At 43.0% G+C, this 22,169-nt stretch overlaps 1 protein-coding gene across 1 annotated transcript in view; it reads right to left on the bottom strand.

Annotated features, from left to right (window-relative positions):
• fanci (FA complementation group I) overlaps positions 1-22,169 on the bottom strand; it is a 61,266-nt gene that overhangs the window by 17,595 nt on the left and 21,502 nt on the right. The window contains exons 17-28 of the mRNA XM_067971400.1: positions 21,339-21,453; positions 20,641-20,763; positions 20,116-20,184; positions 18,384-18,485; positions 17,148-17,339; positions 15,418-15,539; positions 13,718-13,882; positions 11,591-11,767; positions 9,736-9,902; positions 2,477-2,556; positions 2,168-2,284; positions 503-554 (exon numbers count right to left, since the gene is read on the bottom strand). Of these exons, the coding sequence (XP_067827501.1) occupies positions 503-554; positions 2,168-2,284; positions 2,477-2,556; positions 9,736-9,902; positions 11,591-11,767; positions 13,718-13,882; positions 15,418-15,539; positions 17,148-17,339; positions 18,384-18,485; positions 20,116-20,184; positions 20,641-20,763; positions 21,339-21,453 (1,481 nt within the window). The remainder of the gene's footprint in view (positions 1-502; positions 555-2,167; positions 2,285-2,476; positions 2,557-9,735; positions 9,903-11,590; positions 11,768-13,717; positions 13,883-15,417; positions 15,540-17,147; positions 17,340-18,383; positions 18,486-20,115; positions 20,185-20,640; positions 20,764-21,338; positions 21,454-22,169) is intronic.

Consider the following 22,169-nt stretch of genomic DNA (forward strand, 5'->3'; position numbering starts at 1 on the left):
CTGAAGGCAGTTTGTATGCAAACCCATTCCAGCTCACTGCAGCGGAAAGTTATGTCAATGGATCTAATATCTTGTTTCACTTGAGGTTAATTTTAAGATTAAAATTCCCCATTACTTCTTTCAGACACCACAACAGATAATGTGCTAAAAGCCCAACATTCACCTGCCACCTGACAGAACACAGAAATTACTGCTTTCCTAGTAAGTCAGGAACTAGAAATATTCAGAACTTAATAAATTACATTTACCCTTCACTATTATCTTTAGAAAAGCCTTCATAAATCTAATTTTGAGGATCCATATTTAATAGAAAATATACTAAGGGCAATTTTCAATCCTTTTTCTCCGAGTCTGCTCAGGTGTCTTTGATGTAATGTTTCTCTTGAAACATTAACCAGTCTTTACTCTTTCAGAAGCCAATGGACCTGCTGTTCATTTCTAGCATTTTCCATTTTATCACTAAATATTATGAATCTCAGCTCTGTGCTTGAAGTATTCTTACCCAGGTTATTTTCCTTGCAAATCTTAATGGTCCACGTTAACATTTGGGCAAACTATCAACAAAACACAATGAATTAATGGTAGATCATATCACGCACATTCAGCTGAATATCAGCGCAAATTTGTTCGCCTCACAAATTAAGATAGGAAATAAATGTTTTGGATAACAAATAAACTTGCATGCATTTTATTTTTTAAAAAACGATCTATTTACCCTTTTCAATTCCAATATAATAAAACTACCTGCCTGGCAACGAAAACTGGCATTGCCATAGTAACAGATTTATTGTACAAAAAGGGTCATAATCAGCATTACTATTCCAAGAATACCTCTATCGTGACTACTTCTGTGAAATTGTTCACTGTGTCATTGTGGTGACTATGTTTCTTAAGTACCTGTCTATTTTTGTAAGTTATTTTCTCCCCTGAATATTATCTGATATAAAAAAAGCAGGAAGCAGAATAGCTATTTTGTTGCTTTAAACATCCATGCAACATCACTGCAATTTTTCGCACAAAAGTGCAAGACAGTTTGGGGGACAAGTTTCACCAAACCTATAGTCACTAACACTGGTTAACAGATGGCAGACTTTGCAATAGTGACCACCAGCCCACTGGCCCTGGGGCAACGGTATGTTACTGGCAACTGGTAGTCATGCAGGGCACCTGAAGACACCTGCTGAACTTACCGCCCTAGCTGATGCACCGCCATTTACAAAGCACTGGGCCTTCTTTTTGCAGGGAGAATCGGGAAGCTCAATTGGAAGCCCTATGAAACTAGAGGCATTGGAAACATTCAAATATTTAATATGGATGCTGCTACACCCAATTACTTTAGTAAGTTACCAAGCTTGTCTCAAGCCCACCAATATTAATTAGGTTTCTTATAGAAGAGAGTATCAGCAACAGCTTTTATATAATGTGTTACTACTTAACAGGGAGCAAAAGCTCTACACAACTTATTTGAGGCAACATGACTCAAGAGATTGGCAGTCTCCCACGCTCATGTAATACATATACAATTACAAAAACTCTTTGATTCTCTTTATATACACTCTATCTTCTATAACTAGAACATACATTGTTTGTAACTTCTGGAAATAAACGCATAAAATGTACTCTAACTGGGCGATGCTGAGATCATTCACCTCTGGCACTAGGGTTCAAATCCAACCCAGAATGACGGGATGAAAAACTCCTCTGGCTGCTAAGTGACTTAAGTGAAATATGCTTGCAACAATATCAGTACAGCTACTCGTAGGCATGGGCCCACACCACAAACTGTCCTTAATTACAAACTGCCCCAAACCAGGCAAACTTACTCAGAGAGCCTATTAGGATGGCTGCTGTGGAAGAAGAAAAAACATTACCCTATTGCAGAAGTGACCACCCTACTGAAGTTGAGGCTGATGCAAAATGTTGGTGGCAGAGTAGATACAAAATAAAGCTTGCTCTAGCTGTGCTGTAACTGACACAGGAGTGCTTGATGCAGCCGCTGGATGCTTGCAATGAGTACCTGTTCCATTCCCTAGCTGTGACATCCCCCACTTTGATGATCACAAAGTAAAAGAGAAAAAAAATTGTTCTTTTTGTATGACTCTCAAACCCATTACATTATACTGGTGAAAAACTAGAAAGAGCTGTCACAGAGTTAATGTTTACATACTTGTTCAGACGCAGGTTCCAATAACCGAGAGAGTGTTGACAGTATGCTCACTAAAAGCTGTGCTTCCCTGCTGTTAAAATCCTCTTCATCCCCATTCAGTTGTGTCACAAGGGATCTCTGACAGCAAATGGATCAGAACAAAATATTTTAATATGTGTACAGTGAATAGAAAATAGATGGGATATCACACACTCATAATTAGAAAAATAAATAAGATATATTTATTATAGATTGTTGCAGGTACACAATAATGCTATAGAAAGATGCTCAGTTCTGATTTAAAAGCAGCATCAAGCATAATAAACTTACCTGGAACTGTCGAATGTGGAAAGCTGCTTTCTCTGTAATATTGATGTTCTCCTGTACTCCTTCCCCATCACTCACCACATCTAAAAATAAAATGCAAAACAACATTTTTTCTCCATTTTCTCCCACCTCTCCTGATTAATTAATCTTCAAGGTGAGGGAAGTCAGTGCTCCAAATGTTACAGTTCCCATATCAGGAGCCCGATGGGAGCATCAAGTACTCCCAGATCAGGTACAGCATTGGTTAGATGCAGAGTTACACTCCCTCTACAATGCTCTTTCAAACATTCCCAGGTCAGGTACAGGACAGGTTGGATAGAGAGTAAATCTATCTTTACTCAGTTCCATTTAGTTGTTCCAGGTCAGATAAAGCATGGCTTGAATGCAGAGAAAAGCTCCCTCTACATTGTCCCAGTAACATGTTTCAGTCTCAAACACAGAAGAGCATGTCACTTCATTTTTGATAATTTTTTTTTGTTTAAAGGAAAAGATGATAGCCTGAGAAAAATAAATGTACAGTAATGTGAGAGAAACACAGTTAAAATAAAGCATCCTTAGTTAATAAAAACCTCTATGGATAGCTTTAGCTTACTGTTTCTTTAATAGGAAACTCAATTAAATCTTAGATCAAGTTGCAGTACGAACAAGGTGTTGGTAGCTAGGCGACATCTTTTCTCCTTCCACCTTGCGAGATTCCTGCCCACATCACACACTATTCCTCATGGTCCGACCCTAAATTTACACTCAATGAGCTCCTAACTCCAAAAAGGTTTCCCTGACAGGGTCTGGTTCACTAATGTCCTTTAGGGAAGGAAACCTGCCGTCCTTACCCTGTCTGGCCTAAATGTGACTCCAGACCCACAGCAATGTGGTTGATTCTTAACTGCCCTCTGCAAAGGCCGAGCAAGCCACTCAGTTGTACAATCTCTCTACGAAAAGTCATAATAAGAATAAAACTGGACAGACCACCCGGCATCGGACTGCTAGGCACCAGACACAAGAAAGGCAAACCAAGCCCAGTCGACCCTGCAAAGTCCTCCTCACGAACATCTTGGGACTTGTGCCAAAATTGGGAGAGCTGTCCCACAGACGAGTCAAGCAACAGCCTGACATATCCATACTCACAGAATCATACCTTTCAGCCAATGTCCCAGACTCTTCCATCACCATCCCTGGGTATGTCCAGTCCCACCGGCAGGACAGACCGACCTGAGGTGGTGGTACAGTGATATACAGTCAGGAGGGAATGGCCCTGGGAGTCCTCAACATTGACACTGGACCCCATGAAATCTCATGGCATCAGGTCAAACATGGGCAAGGAAACCTCCTGCTGATTACCACCTACCGCCCTCCCTCAGCTGATGAATCAGTCCTCCTCCATGTTGAACACCACTTGGTGGAAGCACTGAGGGTAACAAGGGCACAGAATGTACTCTGGGTGGGGGACTTCAATGTCCATCATCAAGAGTGGTTCGGTAGCACCACTGCTGACCGAGCTGGCCGAGTCCTGAAGGACATAGCTGCCAAACTGGGCCTGCGGCAGGTGGTGAGCGAACCAACACGAGGGAAAACTTACTTGACCTCATCCTCGCCAATCTACCTGTCGCAAATGCATCCGTCCATGACAGTATTGGTTGGAGTGACCACCGCACAGTCCTCGTGGAGACGAAGTCCCGTCTTCGCACTGAGGACTCCATCCAACGTGTTGTGTGGCACTATCACTGTGCTAAATGGGATAGATTCAGAACAGATCCAGCAGCTCAAAACAGGGCATTCATGAGGCGCTGTGGGCCATCAGCAGCAGCAGAATTGTATTCCAGCACAATCTGTAACCTCATGGCCCTGCATATTCCTCACTTTACCATTACCAACAAGCCAGGGGATCAACCCTGATTCAATGAGGAGTATAAAAGAGCCTGCCAGGAGCAGCACCTAAAAATGAGGTGCCAACCTGGTGAAGCTACAACTCAGGACTACATGCATGCTAAAAAGCAGAAGCAACATGCTATAGACAGAGCTAGGCGATTTCACAACCAACTGATCAGATTAAAGCTCTGCAGTCCTGCCACATCCAGTCGTAAATGGTGGTGGGCAATTAAACAACTAACGGGAGGAGGAGGCTCTGTAAACATCCCCATCCTCAATGATGGCGGAGTCCAGCACGTGAGTGCAAAAGACAAGGCTGAAGCGTTTGCAACCATCTTCAGCCAGAAGTGCCGAGTGGATGATCCATCTCGGCCTCCTCCCGATATCCCCACCATCACAGAAGCCAGTCTTCAGCCAATTCGATTCACTCCACGTGATACGGCTGAGTGCACTGGATACAGCAAAGCCTATGGACCCCGACAACATCCCAGCTGTAGTGCTGATGACTTATGCTCCAGAACTAGCTGCACCTCTAGCCAAGCTGTTCCAGTACAGCAACAACACTGACATCTACCAGACAATGTGGAAAATTGCTCAGGTATGTCCTGTCCACAAAAAGCAGGACAAATCCAATCCGGCCAATTACCGCCCCGTCAGTCTACTCTCAATCATCAGCAAGGTGATGGAAGGTGTCGTCGACAGTGCTATCAAGCGGCACTTACTCACCAATTACCTGCTCACCGATGCTCAGTTTGGGTTCTGCCAGAACCACTCGGCTCCAGACCTCAGGCCCGAATTTAGCAGGCCTGCGGGTTCCCAGCGGGTGGTCCTCCGGGAGCGTGGTCAACACGCTCGGCGAAATTAGTGGGTTGCCCACGCGATCGTAGCAGGCAACCCACTAATAGGAATCAATTACCTGCTCCTCCGGGGTCCACGGCGCTGGCCTGCGCGTCGGTCGGGCTGCGCATGCGCAGTACGATCTGTCAGCTGGAGGCTCTCTAGTTAAAGGGGCAGTCCTCCACTGACAGATGCTGCAACCAATGGGACAAATTGCAGCATGGAGCAGCCCAGGGGGAAGGCTGCTCCCAGTTTAATGATGCCTCACCCCAGGTATCATCAGATGGGGTGAGGAGGAGGGGGAGGACACAGATCTTCCCCCCGGCGGGCGGGAGGAAGCGGCCTGCCTCTGCCACCAAGAAGGCCTGGCTCGAGGTGGCAGAGGGGGTCACCTGCGCCACCAACATATCGCCCACCTGCATACAGTGCAGGAGGCGCTGCAATGACCGCAGTGAGAACACAAAGTCTTTCCCCTACACTCCGTCTGCCACAACACTGCCCCCACCCCACATCTCCTTCGGCACCGCCAACACTATTCTGTCACATCACCCTTCATACCCACTCACACCCCATCCTCATCTTACCTCCACCTACTCACCTCGCCAGTACTCACCCTGCCACTAACACGCAACCCACTCCTCATACAATCTCATTGCTCCATCCCATACTCACCCTCTTGTGCATCTCCCTCACGGCCAGCCTCACTCAACCTGCCACCACCTGTGCTGCAGCCACAGGGCATGCATCACATATGTGCAGTAGGCAGCGTAAGGCAAACGTCTCGTCAGCATGAAGGGGGTGCACAAGGGTGTCTGAGGGTTTGTCATGGGTGTTACCCATATTGAATTTCAGAGCAACAAACAGCACACATTATATTGACACCACCACTGCCATGTCTCCGCGAATCCTGTCCGTTGTGTCCAATAATGCCCGCTCCTGGGTATCACTATGAGGACCCACCACTGATGCCACCCATCGTGTTACTGCAGAGTAGGTGCAGGTGTATTTGCAGGGCTCGTCCGCGCAGACGACTGAGAGACATCGGCGGTGTAGCTGGCTGCACCCTGGAAGGATGCGGAGGAGAAGGTGTGGAGGGCAGTGGTGACTTTGCCAGCGACAGGGAAGCAGTTGGTGCTGGGGCCAGCCAGGAGCAGCTTGGCATGAAAGAGGCTGCAGATCTCCACGACTACATGTCGAGCGAATCTGCGCCTCCCTGTGCACTGCTGCTTGGAGAGGTCCGGGGAGCTGCGCCTCGGTCTGTGGACCCTGTGGCGAGGGTAGTGCCCTCTGCGACGCGTCTCTCTCTGCGGTAGCCCTCCCTCCTGCTGTGCAGGTGGGTGTGCAACAACACCGTGTTGGGGGGATCCACGTCTCTGCGGCGGACGGCGTGGACTGCGAGGCTGCTGGTGCTGGTCATGCTCTTCGTCCTCCGAGGGTCTCCACACACCACCCAACTGGCAGGTGTTGGTCTGAGGGGTTGTGCAGGGTAGGTGTGTGGTTCCTCGGACTGGGGCTGCAGTTTCGTGTCGGTCTGTCCTCTGGCTTGGCGGGGGGTGGTGGAGGGCAGGGGTTGCCCTATGTGACGCGGTGGCCTCCTGCGTGGGTGAGGGCTCTCCCCCGTGGAGCGCACCTTGGCACCTGCCACAGGCTGCTGGCTGCAACACGCCTGGTTGGAGGGAGACTGTTTCCCCCAGTGTGGGAAACTCACTGCCTTGAACCGAAAATCCCACACTTCCTCTTTTGACAGCTGCTTCAGCTCATTAACTGACCACAACGAGCAAGGTAAGTACTCTCAAGTGGAACCCCGCTGGCTTTAATTGCCTGCGGGATTCCCACCAGCGGGGCTTGCGCGCGCAGCCCCGCACGTCAGCGCGGTACCCGGAAGTGGCCGGGATTTCGTCGCGATCCGGTCACGTGACCGGAGATCGGGATTTTCGGGGCCCCCCCCACTGGAAACCCGCCGGAAACACGATCCTAAAATCGAGCCCCTCATTACAGCCTTGGACCAAACATGGACAAAAGAGCTGATTTCCAGAGGTGAGGTGAGAGTGATTGCCCTTGATATCAAGGCAGCATTTGACCGAGTGTGGCACCAAGGAGCCCTAGTAAAATTGAAGTCAATGGGAATCAGGGGGAAAACTCTCCAGTGGCTGGAGTCATACCTAGCACAAAGGAAGATGGTAGTGGTTGTTGGAGGCCAATCATCTCAGCCCCAGGATATTGCTGCAGGAGTTCCTCAGGGCAGTGTCCTAGGCCCAACCATCTTCAGCTGCTTCATCAATGACCTTCCCTCCATCATAAGGTCAGAAATGGGGATGTTCGCTGATGATTGCACAGTGTTCAGTTCCATTCACAACCCCTCAGATAATGAAGCAGTCCGTGCCCGCATGCAGCAAGACCTGGACAACATCCGGGCTTGGGCTGATAAGTGGCAAGTAACATTCGCGCCAGACAAGTGCCAGGCAATGACCATCTCCAACAAGAGAGAGTCTAACCACCTCCCCATGACATTCAACAGCATTACCATCGCTTAATCCCCCACCATCAACATCCTGGGGGTCACCATTGACCAGAAACTTAACTGGACCAGCCATATAAATACTGTGGCTACAAGAGCAGGTCAGAGGCTGGGTATTCTGCGGCGAGTGACTCACATCCTGACTCCCCAAAGCCTTTCCACCATCTACAAGCACAAGTCAGGAGTGTGATGGAATACTCTCCACTTGCCTGGATGAGTGCAACTCCAACAACACTCAAGAAGTTCAACATCATCCAGGACAAAGCAGCCGCTTGATTGGCACCCATCCACCACTCTAAACATTCACTCCCCTCACCACCGGCGCACTGTGGCTGCCGTGTGTACCATCCACAGGATGCACTGCAGCAACTCGCCAAGGCTTCTTCGACAGCACCTCCCAAACCCGCGACCTCTCCCACCCAGAAGGACAAGAGCAGCAGGCACATGGGAACAACACCACCTGCATGTTCCCCTCCAAGTCACACACCATCCCGACTTGGAAATATATCGCCGCTCCTTCATCGTCGCTGGGTCAAAATCCTGGAACTCCCTTCCTAACAGCACTGTGGGAGAACCTTCACCACACGGACTGCAGCGGTTCAAGAAGGCAGCTCACCACCACCTTCTCGAGGGCAACTCGGGATGGGCAATAAATGCTGGCCTCGTCAGTGACGTCCACATTCCATGAACGAATAAAAAATAAATCTAAGAAATTTTCATTGTCCACAAATTCTAAATGCCAGCTCAAAAGAAGTTTTCCTTTCACATCATTGGCCAGTCAAGGAATTGGGGCGGGGGCTGGGGGGCAAGGAAGGAGGAAGAGAAGCAAAGGAATAAATCAAAACCATCACAACTACTCCATTATAGAAAACTATAAAACTGTATATTCATGAAGGACAATTCATATCGGAATGTCAAAGGCAGCAGCAAACAATCAGCAGCAAGAATACAAAAATCTAAACAAATGCTTTCAGATATAATTAAACTTGCCAATGCAGATCACAGTTTTAAAGTATCTCATATACAGGTTACTGCAACTACAGATTAGCAGACCAGTCACTTTTATACATAGGTTTCTAGGCTGCAAGCCACATATTCTCAACAATGGTTAGAGTCTAGAATAGTACGACAGCACTTTTGACCAGACTTCAAACTGATGTTGCCACTCTTCTGTAATCAGTTTTTACTTAAAGGAAAAAATAAATACAAAAACACAGCAATGGGACACACAGCCAGCTGAATATAGTAAAACGTGTGGAAATATACAAGTAACTTAGGAAAAGCGAAACTACACACATTTGACAGTATGCCAATAGAACAGCCATGCATAACTGCAGTATCGTTATATTAATGGAAGGAAGGAAAACAAGAGAGAATGAAAAAACTTGCATTTATGTAGCATCTTATGTCTCTCAGAAACACCCTAAAGAACTTAAACAAATGACTTTGTAATGCAGTCACTGTTGTTACGCAGGCAGGCTCTACAGCCTTTATGCATACTGCAAGATCCAGAAACAGCAATTATATGAATAACCAGTTGATTTTTTGTTTTTGATGGTGTTGGTTGAGGGACAAATACTGACCGGGACAATAGGAGAACTCCCTGCTCTTCTTTCCAATACTGCCACAGGATTTTAGCATTCACCTGCATACGTGGACAGGGCTTCAGTTTTAACGTCTTATCCAAAGGATGGCACCTCAAACAACACAGTACTGCACTGAAGTATCAGCCCAGATTATGTGCTCAAGTAGGGATTGAACCCACAACTTTCTAACACAGAGGGTAGAGTGCTTTCAACTGAGCCTAATGGAAACTGTTGGGTACTCAGTTTTATTTCATTTATATCAATGTATCACACATTTTAACATTAACGAGTCATTTCATAAATACAATATCATGCGTATTCCAGTGGGATTCAGCATTAGAAAAACTTTGGGTGATCCAATCAGTCTTACTCATTATTTAAAACATGGGGACCCATGATATTTTTCTTACATCTTCAAAAGGATGTCTCAAGCAATAACAATCATGCCCACAAACCTATTGCACCGAGGAACTGCTGAATCTTGTTCTGGTATCTGTGCAGCACTGTGTTAAATATGCGCAGTATCCCTTCCAAACAGAGTAACGAAATAGTCCTTCCTTTCTCTTTCTTCCCAGATTCTTCCACTGCTGATGGGATCGAAGTATATCTCCACAGCAGAACTCTGCCAAGCAACAAATAACATTTGGTGACTATACAGAATCGCTTTATTTCTCACCAAACAGAATCTGTAGTTTGCACACGGACATACATACTCACACGCATTCTCTCTGTCTATCCTCACTGTCACCATCCCTCTCATCTGTTAACTTATCAACCTATACTTCACTATTCATAATATTAAATTAGTGACTGGCATCAGATATTAATTTATAGAATGGTGGCTATTTTCCTGTTTGAATATCAGACATCCATATAGTTTATATGGACTTCCAGAAGGCATTCGATAAGGTTACACATAAGAGACTGTTAGCTAAAATTAAAGCTCATGGAATGAAGGCAAATTATTGACCTGGTTAGGCAATAGAAGATAGAGAGTAGGGATAATAGGTATGTACTCAAATTGGAAGGAAGTGACTAGTGGTGGCCCACAAGGGTCTGTGCTGGAGTCTCAACTATTCACTATATTTCTTAATGACTTGGATAACACAATAGAGAGCCACATATCGAAGTTTGCCGATGACACATAGATTGGTGGCATAGTACGTAGTGTAGACAGAAGCATGAAATTACAAAGAGACATTGATAGATTAAGTGAGTGAGCAAAACTGTGGCAGATGGATTTCAGCGCCGTTAAGTGTGAGGTCAATCATTTTGGACCAAAAAAGGATAGATCTGAATATTTTTTAAATGGTGAAAATCTAGGAACAGTGGAGGTCCAAAGAGATTTAGGGGTCCATGTACACAGATCACTAAAATGTAGTAATCAGGTACAAAAAATAATCAAAAAGGCTAAAGGAATATTAGCCTTTATAATTAGAGGACTAGAATATAGAGAGGACGTTTTGCTACAGCTATACAAAGCTCTGCTTAGACATATCTGGAGTACTCTATACAGTTCTGGGCACTATACTTTAGAAATGATATATTGGCCTTGGAAAGAATGCAGCGCAGATTCACCAGAATGTTAGCAGAGTTCCAAGGGTTAAATTATGAGTAGAGATTACATAAACTAGGCTTGTTTTCCCTGGAATATAGAAGGTTTTTAGGATTTTGAAGGAATTGATTGGGTAGATAGAGAGAAACTTTTTCTGCTGGTGGGGAGTCTAGGACAAGGAGGGATAACCTTAAAATCAGAGCCAGGTCATTCAGGGGAAGTTGGGAAACACGTCTTCACAACTCTCTCCAACAAAAAGTAGTGGATACTAGCTCAATTAATAATTTTAAATCTGAGATTGATGGAATTTTTCTAGCCAAGGATATTAAGGGATTATAGAGCCAAGGTGGGTAGATGGAGTTAGGATACAGATCAGCCATGATCTCATTGAATGGCGGTGCAGGCTCGAGGGGCTGAATGGCCTACTGCTGTTCCCATGTGGATAATGAAAAATATGTAATTCTCAATAAAATCAGAAAGGGCATTTGAAGAAGAAACAGTTTACATTTCAGGTGAAATTCTTCAACGGAATCCGAAACACTAAAACGTCTTTTCCCTTTCAGATGCTGACTGACCTGCTGTATACTTCCAGCAATTCTCTATTTTTATTTTAGATTGCCAACATTCACTGCTTTTCCTTTTCTTTTTATTGCTGATAAAAGTGTAAATGTCTGACAAGATAATTTTATAGAAATGTTTAGAAATAGCTAATACACCGCTCTTGACCTTGTAGATACGTGAACATGCTGTCTTACCGAGTGATATCACAGAGATATTTGAATGTTTTCTCAGCATTTTGCCCGTCTGGTCCATCTGTCTGTCCTGTCTCCTCGAGCTGCTGGATTTTCTGCAGTGTCACACTCACTGCATAACGCATAAACTCGTTACTGGAGCGCAGCACAGACAAGCTCTCATGGTTCTGTGCATTATCTCTAAAAAAAAAACATATCTCATTTTGGGAAATTATAAAGTTGATCTTTGGTGCATATCGTCAATTAAAATTTTTATGATGGAGATTCATAAATTTTTAATAGGTAAGGGTATCAAGGGATGTGTGACAACGGCAGGTAAATGGAGTTGATGTACAGATCAACCATGATTTAACTGACTGGTGGAACGTGCTCGAGAGGCTCAATAGCCCATTCTGGTTCCATATTGCAGATTCCTGACAAAGATCAGTAGCTTTTAAGAAAGGGATCAAAGACTGTTTAACCTCTGATGGTCCAACAGGTAAAGGCACTATCCTTGTATAACAGTAAGCCTTGCAGACCTGAACGTTCCAAGCTCAATTTCCCAGTATGTGTGGAGTTGGGTGCTCTCAGACTGGACAGGTGTTGGGGTGCTACAATTGACCTCAATACCCCTGGGCCGGTGGAGGAGAAAAAAATACCAAAAAAGTGAGCCAGGATTCCTGTTCCTGGTCACTATCCAGTAACCACAGCTGACATGCTAATGTCAGGCAAGCACATGTTCTGGATGTGATGCCCTCCACTGATGAGAAGCCTGCCGCCACTCACTATCTAGGCTCACAAAGGGCAAATGGCCATTTGAGCAAAATTCCAGAGGGCCAACCCCACCTATGGTGCTATATCCCAGCAAAAGTTGCTGCCTTCAGGAGAGGAAGGGAAGATAATTAGAAAAACCTGTAATATTTATAGCTCTGCGAGTTTACAAAATGAAATTGGAAAAAAAAGTGAAATCACTGTGCATACACAGCAGATTATCCTTTTCTTTGCTTTCAGTAGTCTGCTGGGGAGAATCCAAAGCTCTGCCAATTATTATACTGAAGAAAAGACTGACACATTTCAACTGTGAAGAAAAAAGCATAATAAATTGTCCTGCTTAGTACAAGAGCTGGGGAGCTGGAACAGCACTGAGATATTTGGTGATCACAGCCCTTTCACGTCAAGTACAGCAAGCTGCATTCAGAGGTGTTTTCATGTTTTCTAAACACAGGAGAGAAAGTCATGGTTTGGTGGGGCTTTTATTAAAATGAAAGTCATAAAAAGAGAAACAGGAAACAGGATTTGCAGTAATAAAAATGGATATGTACAGCAGGTTGGATTGCATCTGAAAGAGAAAAGACAGATTAATGTTTCGGGTAGGACCCTTCAGTTAAACTTTTTTCTTTCAGATGTTGATTAACCTGCTGTGCCATTTTCAGTGTTATTTCAGATTTCCCTCATTCATTTATTTCTCAGTTATTATTCAGAGTCCTGGCTTACACACCAGCATATTGATTGTCAAAATTTGTCTTTCAAGGAAATAATCAAATTATTGATGAGATCTTTTCTCGAGGCTTTTACGTTACACTACTGCCATCGGCTTTTTTTTAAAATTCATTCATGGGATGTGGGCGTCGCTGGCAAGGCCAGCATTTATTGCCCATCCCTGGATGCTCCCGATGTTCAGGTTTCACACAGCCAGCAGCAGCTCCAAAGTAAAGTTGCTAGATTCACCAAAGTCAATAGCAAGTTTATTTTGGTACATCAGCAGCTAACTCCACTAATGTCATATAAAATTGACTAAACAGAGATGGGGCTGTCCCATAGCCATTAGGGAGGGAGGGAGGGAGGGAGGGGCAGGAGCAGCCAACAAAACTTCCCTTTTGTGTTCGTAACTTAAAAGAAAGCAGGAAGCATATCTCTTTTTGGTGTTCTTGGCTGTTAAACTGCACAACAGTCACTTCACTCCAAAAGTATTTAATTGTGCAAAGCATTTTGAAATGTTTTTACGATCAGGCTCAATGTAAATGTGAGTATTATAACATGGCACAAAGTGCATTTCTCTATAACGTGGGGAAATCTCATTCATGCATAAAAATGACGCTATATACAGTACTGTACCTCTACCCTGCAAGCCGCCAAACAGATCTGCGTTACCTGAAAAGAGCAGTCAATAAGCAGGAGACAAAACTGACGGTTAGAAGACTCCTGGTCGTTTTACTGGACGAGGGGGATTTGCCTTTCCCAGATTTCTCTTTCAAAATTTCCGAAAGCTTGTGGTAACGGTTGAAAAGGCTTATAACATCTTCAAACCGGTTCATACTACAAGAAGATGATATAAATAATCTTATAATTTCTTACTGTAATTTAATTTACCAGTGAAACAACTTAAAATACTCAAGAAAGGATTATCCATGAGGTAAATGAAGAAATAAAATATTAAAAGTTTACTCAGACAATATACAATGAAGAAATATTCTGTGACACTACACATGATGCAATTTTGCTTCTCCCTAACTTTACTAAATATTTTAGCTGGTGTAAATAAATATGAACAAATTTCTAAAGGCTCCAGGTGCAGGTTTGCTCTCAGCCCAAGTCACTGTGCTGAGACAAACATATAAGGACCAACCAATTATCAGACAGTAGAATCAATGCATGCAGAATCGTGAAGTAACTATTAATAAGGAGGATTTGTGTTTCCTTTAACTTTTCTGCTGATTGTCTCTCCAATTCCTCTACTCCTGAAAACAGCACTCATCCTGTAGTATAGTTCCATGAGTACTAAGTGGTTGTTCTGTGTATGTGAACCATGAACGGAAAGTGTGAGCTGGCCATACTGCCTTGGGGACTATCAGAGGGAAGCCTGATTCTACTCTCTCCCACAATGGGGTCATAAGATAACTATCAAGAGTGCAAACTGTAGCCAGTTTTTTCCCATCCTTAGGCTGCAGATATGGAGGTCAAGTGTAGTGCCTCACTATCACCTCTGATGAGATAGGCTAACTCAGCACAGACCAGTAACTAAATCTGGGACCTTTCTGTTCTGAATGGCTCAGTATCACATCTCACAGTGTGTATCACACAGTACCACACTTCATCCACTGAGCTATTATTATTATAATAGATATATTAAACAAAAATTATTTACGAGAATACATCACAGAAAGCTACACAAAACTCAGCAATGACCAGATGATGGTGCTTTGTAGGATCAAGGAACAATCTGCTAATGGCATTGGAAGCCATGAATTTAAACAGCAATTCGATTTTGTTTTTAAGAAATCAAAAACTGTACATTTTAACATGAAAAAAGAGATGACTGAACTCATGCTGTAACATGAGCAATTCATTAATAACATTTTTAGGAACAGGAAAAGGTAATTTAGTCCAACATCACAGCCCTTTTTCATATATCTCACCATGCTGCTCAATCCCTTCTCTCCAGAAGCAAATCTCAGTGCCAGTATAAGTCCCATTCCAGGATTTGATCATATAACCTAGGCTAACACTCCAATGCACAACTGCACTCTTGGGAGTACCATCATTTGGGCAAGATATTAAACCACAGCTCACTTTGTCTGTTCTACTGGTTCAGGTGGACTTAAAAGATCACATACCACTATTTGAAGAACAGAGGGTTCTCTCAGTCTTGACAGTCTTTCCTCCCTCAACCGATACAACCAAAAGCACGTTAACTAGATATTCATCTTATTATTGTCTGGAGGATCCTAAGAGTTTGAAAAATGGCTGCCATGTTTGCTTGCATAACAGTCGCTGTACTTTAAACTAATTCACTGTATGTGAGCACCATGATATATTTTTGAGAGATGCAATGGGGCACTTCAGTGCAGTACCTGTAGTTACTGGCTATGAAGTTGTACTCCATCAGAACATCATAGACTCCCATTACCAGGACGACATAGATGTTATTTTTAATGCCAACGTTGGACGTTAATGAAAAATCTGCTGATTTGTCCTAAAGACCGAAAAAGAAAAGATATTTTCAGAAGGCATTTGATAAGATTTTGCACAAGAGATTATAGATGAAATTGAAGCACATAGAATTGGAAGCAATCTCGTGGCATGGCTAAAAAACTGGTTGGGAAATAGGAGGCAGAGAATTGGGGTAGAGGGACATTTGCAGGATTGGGTGCAGTGACAATGGTGTTCCCCAGCTTTTCACTCCATATATAAATGACCTGGATTTGGCAACATGAGGGAATATATCCAAGTTTGCAGATGATACTAAGCTAGGATGTATAGTGAATTGTGAAGAAGGGGAAGAGAAAAAGGACGTGAATAAATGAATGGACAAATGATGGCAGATGCAGTTCAATGTGTCAAAGCACAAGGTAGTACACATTGGCTGCAAGAATGGCAAATAGGAGTAAAACCTACATGGGAAGCACTGGGAGTAACAGATGAATGAAGAATAGAGGCAGCCAGGTACATAACTGATTAAAAGCTAGCTTGTAGATGCAAAAAGCAATCAAAAAGGCAAATGGGATAATGAGCTACATCACAAAATGTATAGAATTTGGAGACAAGGAGTTACAACTGCAATTATATCGAGCACTGGTCAGACCTCATTTGAAGTACTATGCTCCATTTTTGGCACCTTGCCTTCAGAAGGATATACCGGCCTTGGAAAAAGTCCAGTGATGATTTATAAGGATGACATCTCTAGTAAGGAAATCCAGAATAATCTTAAAAATTGAAACAAGTGCTAAAAGCAAATTGTGGAGCACAGTGCCCCAGAAGGTTATGGATGAAAAGTCAATTCAGCATTTAGAAGGGAAATAGATACTTGGGAAATAAGGGACATGAAGAAAAGGGAGATCATTGGGATTAAAAAGACAGAGATGCCAGGCTTAATGAGCTGAATGGCCTACTTCTGTTCCTGTGTATGGACAACAGTAGCAGAATGGTCACCAGAAGTCACAGCACGAATTGGAAAATTACCAGGGAGTATTCACCAATATCGATAAATGTAAATGGGTTGGAGAATTTCTTTGCTCAGGAAAACTGACATTTTTTAAAAGGAAGCTTTATTTAAAAAAAGGTGTTTGTAATAGATTCTATAGAAACTATGATAGGGGTAACAACAATGTGTAACTAAGCCGTACAGAATAAGTAACTTAAACTTTTAATCTTTTCCTCCAGTCTGATAATGTCTGCATATCCACCAGCCCAGACTTCCAACAAATGCATTTTGTTGGTCCAGATTAGAAAGGAGATCTCTCATACTTGTTATCATTTGATGGCCTAAAATTCTGAAGCTCTCGAGGAAAGAGGTTGGGGTCATTAAATCAAGGTTGCCCTAAGGAAATTTAAAACATTTAACAAGGTTCACACAGGATGGAAAAAAAGTCACAAAATACCTAACCATAAATACATTCAATAGAAACAGATCTAACACAGGGGGTAGTGGAAAGTTAATGGTATATTTATCATCCAATTGCATGTTTGAAGCGACAAATGACCCAGGACAAATAGTCATGACAGAAATATTGTTCAAGATAGCATAAATGAAGAGGAGCTAAATGGAATGTTGCTGCAAAGCACCAAAACCCATAATAGTTACCAATTCAAAGTCTTCCAATTCACTCTTAATCATTCTTCGAGTGATTGAGTCCAGCTGCTCCTCCAGATCTTGCTGAAAACTACCTTCATCATCATCATCATCATCATCACCATCACCACCGCCACGATGACAATGTAATAAGGACTGTTTATACCAGGCCAAGCAGTTCTGGATACAACATAGAAGATGTGCCTATGCCAAAAGAAAAATACAAGAACTGGCAGAATTAATGGAGTCACATTTCTCAGAAACATCCCAAATAAAATGTACAAAACATAAATGAATTATGAAAAGTAGTGACTGTTATGTAGACAAACATGGCAGCTCTTGTGCATACAGTATGATGCCAGAAACTGCAATCAGATGAGTGATCAGTTGATCTGTTTTTTTTTTAAAGTGATATTGGTTGAGGAAGAAAACAGCCAGGACATCAGGTTTTTCTTCAAACAGTGCCATGAGATCTTAAATATTTACCTAAACCACTGGAACAGGCAGATGGGGCTTCAATTTATCATCTTATCTGAAGGACAGCATTAGTGACAATGTAACAACCCTTAGTAATGCACTTAAGAATCAAGTCTAAATTATACAATCAAATCAAGGAGCAGGGCTTGAGCCCATACCTTTTGAATTAAGAGTGCTACCAACAGAGCCCAACTGACCATACATACGTGAAAAATCAAGGTCATTGTACAAGTCACTGTCCTTCTGTACAATAAGTAACTTTTATTTACATATTTAAATAGCTGCCTTTTTCTCCACTCCAATTTTCTCCTTACCTCTCCTGAAGGCTCTTGGTGGGGTACAGTTCCAGAGGCATTAACTGCCATCTGGTACTTCACCGGAGTGTCCAAACTTCATGTGAGCTTTGACAGCTAATGGCAGACTATTGAACCCAGGCCATTTTCCGGTGGGGGTCACTGGATCAGGAGCAAATGCCCTGCCCAACTCTTCCTTTCCCAACCTCAAGGACACTGAAGCCAATTGTAGCATCCCTACCAGAATCTCAACTGAGATCAGCAAGCTGACCATAGACTAGGGTCAGAACCTGGGACCTCCCAAGCATGTACGGCTCACTCCCACATAGAAGTGAACTTACGACGTGAGGCAGATAGCAATTGACATAGGCTTTGGGTACAAAGTCATAAAAGGCTTCATATTCCAACAGTAATTTCTCCCTGGATCTATCCAGATGCATAAATTTTAAAATGTAGTAATAATACTTCATTTGATTACCAGTGGTTCTTGTAGGTAGATCTGGCCTCCCTGAGTGGTGATGCAACCTTCCAGCTTGAGAGGTGGCAGCAGGTCCTCGTCCAGTTCATAATATCGCTTCAGCTGAGGCATGATTGGAAATGCAATGTTACAGCAGTACATATTTATTTTTAGAGATAGGACATATGATGTCAATCAGTGTCTATCATTCAGTAATCAAGATAACTGTTGAAAATCTCATCTGTCAAGGTCCTGTGTGAATGAATATGGGGCATTTTCTGCTGTGCATGGCCTACAGCAAAAATGGCACGAATTCGCAATCTCACTTGGAGACACCCGTGGTTGGTGTGGGAAATGGGATAAAACAACAACATTGGTGCAGTAGCAGGCGCTTTTCTGAGGTTGGATCGGTATGTAGCTTTAGTCTACATCTAATGCATGCTATACCTAACCTGGGAGTGCTTAATGGAACAGTGCAGAGGGAGCTTTACTCTACATATAGCCCATGCTGTACCTGACTTGACGCTGACAGAGTGCCAGATTTGGAAAGTGTTCCAGTCCCCAGCACTAATATCTCTCACCTTGACCACAAGGTTCAAACAAAATGGTTAAAAAAAAAGTGGCTTGGTTCTGACACATATCAAAGCATTAGCACATGACAGTGATAAACACAGATTTGTCCCAACATGAGAGTTAATTGTTATTTACACATTCCCAATCTGAGTTGGGTGTCCAAGGAAGGCACTGACCAAATTCATGCTGCGAGCTCAGGAGTAGGAGGAGGAAGCTAACGTAATTACTGACAAGCAACTTTAAAGGGGGTGCAGGAACAGACAACTGGGGGTTCACATACACAAATCTTTGAAAGTAACAGGACAAGTTGATAAAACTGTTAAAAAAGCATGCCGGATCCTTGGCTTTATAAATAGAGGCATAAAGTACAAAGGCAAGGAAGTTATGCTACAATGTTAAAAATCACTGGTTAGGCCTCATCTGGAGTATTGTGTCCAATTCTGGGCACCACACTTCAGGAAGGGTGTCAAAGCCTTGGAAAGGATGCAGAGGAGATTTACCAGCATGATACCAGGGATGAGGAACTTCAGTTTTGTGGAAAGACTAGAGAAGTTGGGATTATTCTCCTTAGAGCAGATAAGGTTAAGAGGAGATTTAATAGAGGTGTTCAAAATTGTGAGTGGTTTTGATAGAGTAAATAAGGAGAAACTGTTTCCACTGGCAGGATGGTTGGTAACCAGAGGACACAGACTTAAGATCATTGGCTAAAGAACCAGAGGGGAAATGAGATTTTTTTTAAACATACCAAGCTGTTATGATCTGGAATGCAATGCCTGAAAAAGGCGGGGGGGTGGGTGGGGGGAGGAGGGGGATGTGGAAGCAGATTCAATAGTAACTTTCACAAGGGATTTGGATATATACTTGAAAAGGAAAAATTTGCAGGGCAATGGGGCTAATTGGGTAGTTCTTTCAAAGAGCCAACACAAGCACAATGGGCCGAATGGCCTCCTTCTGCGCTACATGATTCAATGAAGTTACTCTCAGATGGCGCCTCACAGCTGGTTCAAAAGCAGTAGTGCCCTGGAAGTAGGTTGGCCACCTCCTCTGAAATGCAAAATAAATTATAACCAAAGGGAGCCCAATTAGGAGGAATGTATACTACAAAATTCAATTGGGTAATTTGCCCAAGCTTTCATCTTGGCAAACCAGTGCCACTGTTTATCTACACCCAGGCACTCACCTGTGAAAGCAGGGTTTGTAAGATGGTATTTGCCAGCTGTGAGTTTCGACGTAGAACATCAAATAGACCCTCCAAAATAGAAGAGAGGAACAATTAAACAAATCACGAAAGAGCAACTCTTTAACCTGTTCAAAGATATAACGAGAGTAGGGAGGGATGGGAATGGGTCAAACATATAGTCAGTAACAACTATCCATCGACGCTGCTAGGTGAATGCAACATTGACAAAGTTCACAACACAGACCATGCAGATTACCCTGATGGAGCAGTCCTCTTTCAAAGAGATAACAGGAATAAGAAATGACTAGCTCTTAACTATATTACTGTTTAAAGCAGGGGCATGGAATCAGCAGGTTCAGGTTGGCCCGCTGACTGAAAAGAAAAAGCATTAATGCTGATCTAAAAAGTGAAGAGGAAGATGTGGGGTTCAAAAAGATAACTTCTTTCAAGCTGCATAGGTAGTACTAACAATTATTATACGGAACAAACCTGACATATTACAAGGATAGCTTTTAATATCAATACCTCATACAGCATGAGCCTAACATCAGCTTGCTGGCTAAGACAGCGCCTCAGGCTGCCCAAGATCTCCAAACATAGGGCTTCATTAGCAGAGGCATTGTAACGCATATGCACATCCACTTGCACCTGAGCAGTGACAAGACGAAAAAAAAGGTTACTTCAGTGCTGCTCACTACATCAAGTTCAATCAAAACTAATGATAGGCTTAAAGATCAAGCAGCATTCAGGCTTGGTCCTTGGTGTAATTTTAAAAAAACACACATTTAGATCAACCTAAATGATCATCTCAGACCATTCCTCCCTGGCAACCAGCCTGCAGACCTTGATCCTCTACTCTCCACTGAATCAAGGGTCACAATTAGGATTCATTCCACTAGATGGCAGCCTGTTTCTTAAGTTCAACTGGTGCTTCAGCTCAAAGTCAGTAAGGGTTCGTTAGTTCTGCACACATCCATATCCACCTCCAAGTACAATTTAATTTATTTTCTTGGTCCTTTTTCCAAAGAAAGGAAAGCTGCTCATTAACAGAGAGCACATTAACCAACTACTATTATATCTGGATTTTTGAATATCAGGCTTAAAACTAAGACAAACAAGAAACTTACTCCGTAGGGGCCAGGTCTGTAAAATTTGATGAAAAATCGACATGGCTATTACACAATTATAGATGTAACTAGAAAGAATGAATGCAGATGATTCACCTGACTGGCCGTGAGAGATTGAGTGCACTGACTGGAAGCCAGACTTCCCAACACTTTAAAGTTCTTCAACAACAGCAGAAAGCCAGCAACCGCTGACTTCCGTGAGTCCAAGTGGCTGAAGAGAACAAAGGAGCGAGACAGATGAGCACTAAAAGAATATTTATAAACATACCAGACCAAAGTTACAAATGTGATGCAGTTGGCCCAGTAATAGAATTTTTTTTTTAAATCTGTGCCTTGTCAAACACACTGTAATTTTATTTTGATGAATAGAGTAACCTCCCCCTTCCCCACATAGTCAGTCTCCATCCAGCATTTTCTCACTAGTTCACCTAAGCTGCAGATGTACATCATTTTGGTCAGATTCAACAACACAGAAGATTTGCAAAGCTGCTTATAACAAATAAATGTTGAGTTTGGATGGGACATGGAAAATCCGTTCCGCTCTATTCACATCTTTCAGGTCAAACGTCCAGTTATCTTTCAATTTAAGCAAATAGATCTACCTAGAATGTATGAGATTCTAGAAGCACAGACTATGATATATATGACTTCCATTTATACGGCTTCTTATGTCAAAATATCTCAAAGTACTTTACACAATGAATTAATTTTGGAGTGTAGTGACTGTCGTTATATATGCAACTTTAGACAGATGTGAGAAAAATACATCTTAGTTCAGAGTGAGTACTACTCCCTTTCATTTCTAAAATTGTTTCTGCTCATCCGGGTGAAGGATGTTTGTGCTGGGAAATTCAAGACTTTCCACTTAAGGCACCCAGTGTCAGCATCAAGCACTTCCAGGTCAGGTACAGCAGATCCAGATGCAAA

The sequence above is a fragment of the Heptranchias perlo genome, chromosome 34 (genome assembly GCF_035084215.1).
Source record: "Heptranchias perlo isolate sHepPer1 chromosome 34, sHepPer1.hap1, whole genome shotgun sequence".
Taxonomy (NCBI): Eukaryota; Metazoa; Chordata; class Chondrichthyes; order Hexanchiformes; family Hexanchidae; genus Heptranchias; species Heptranchias perlo.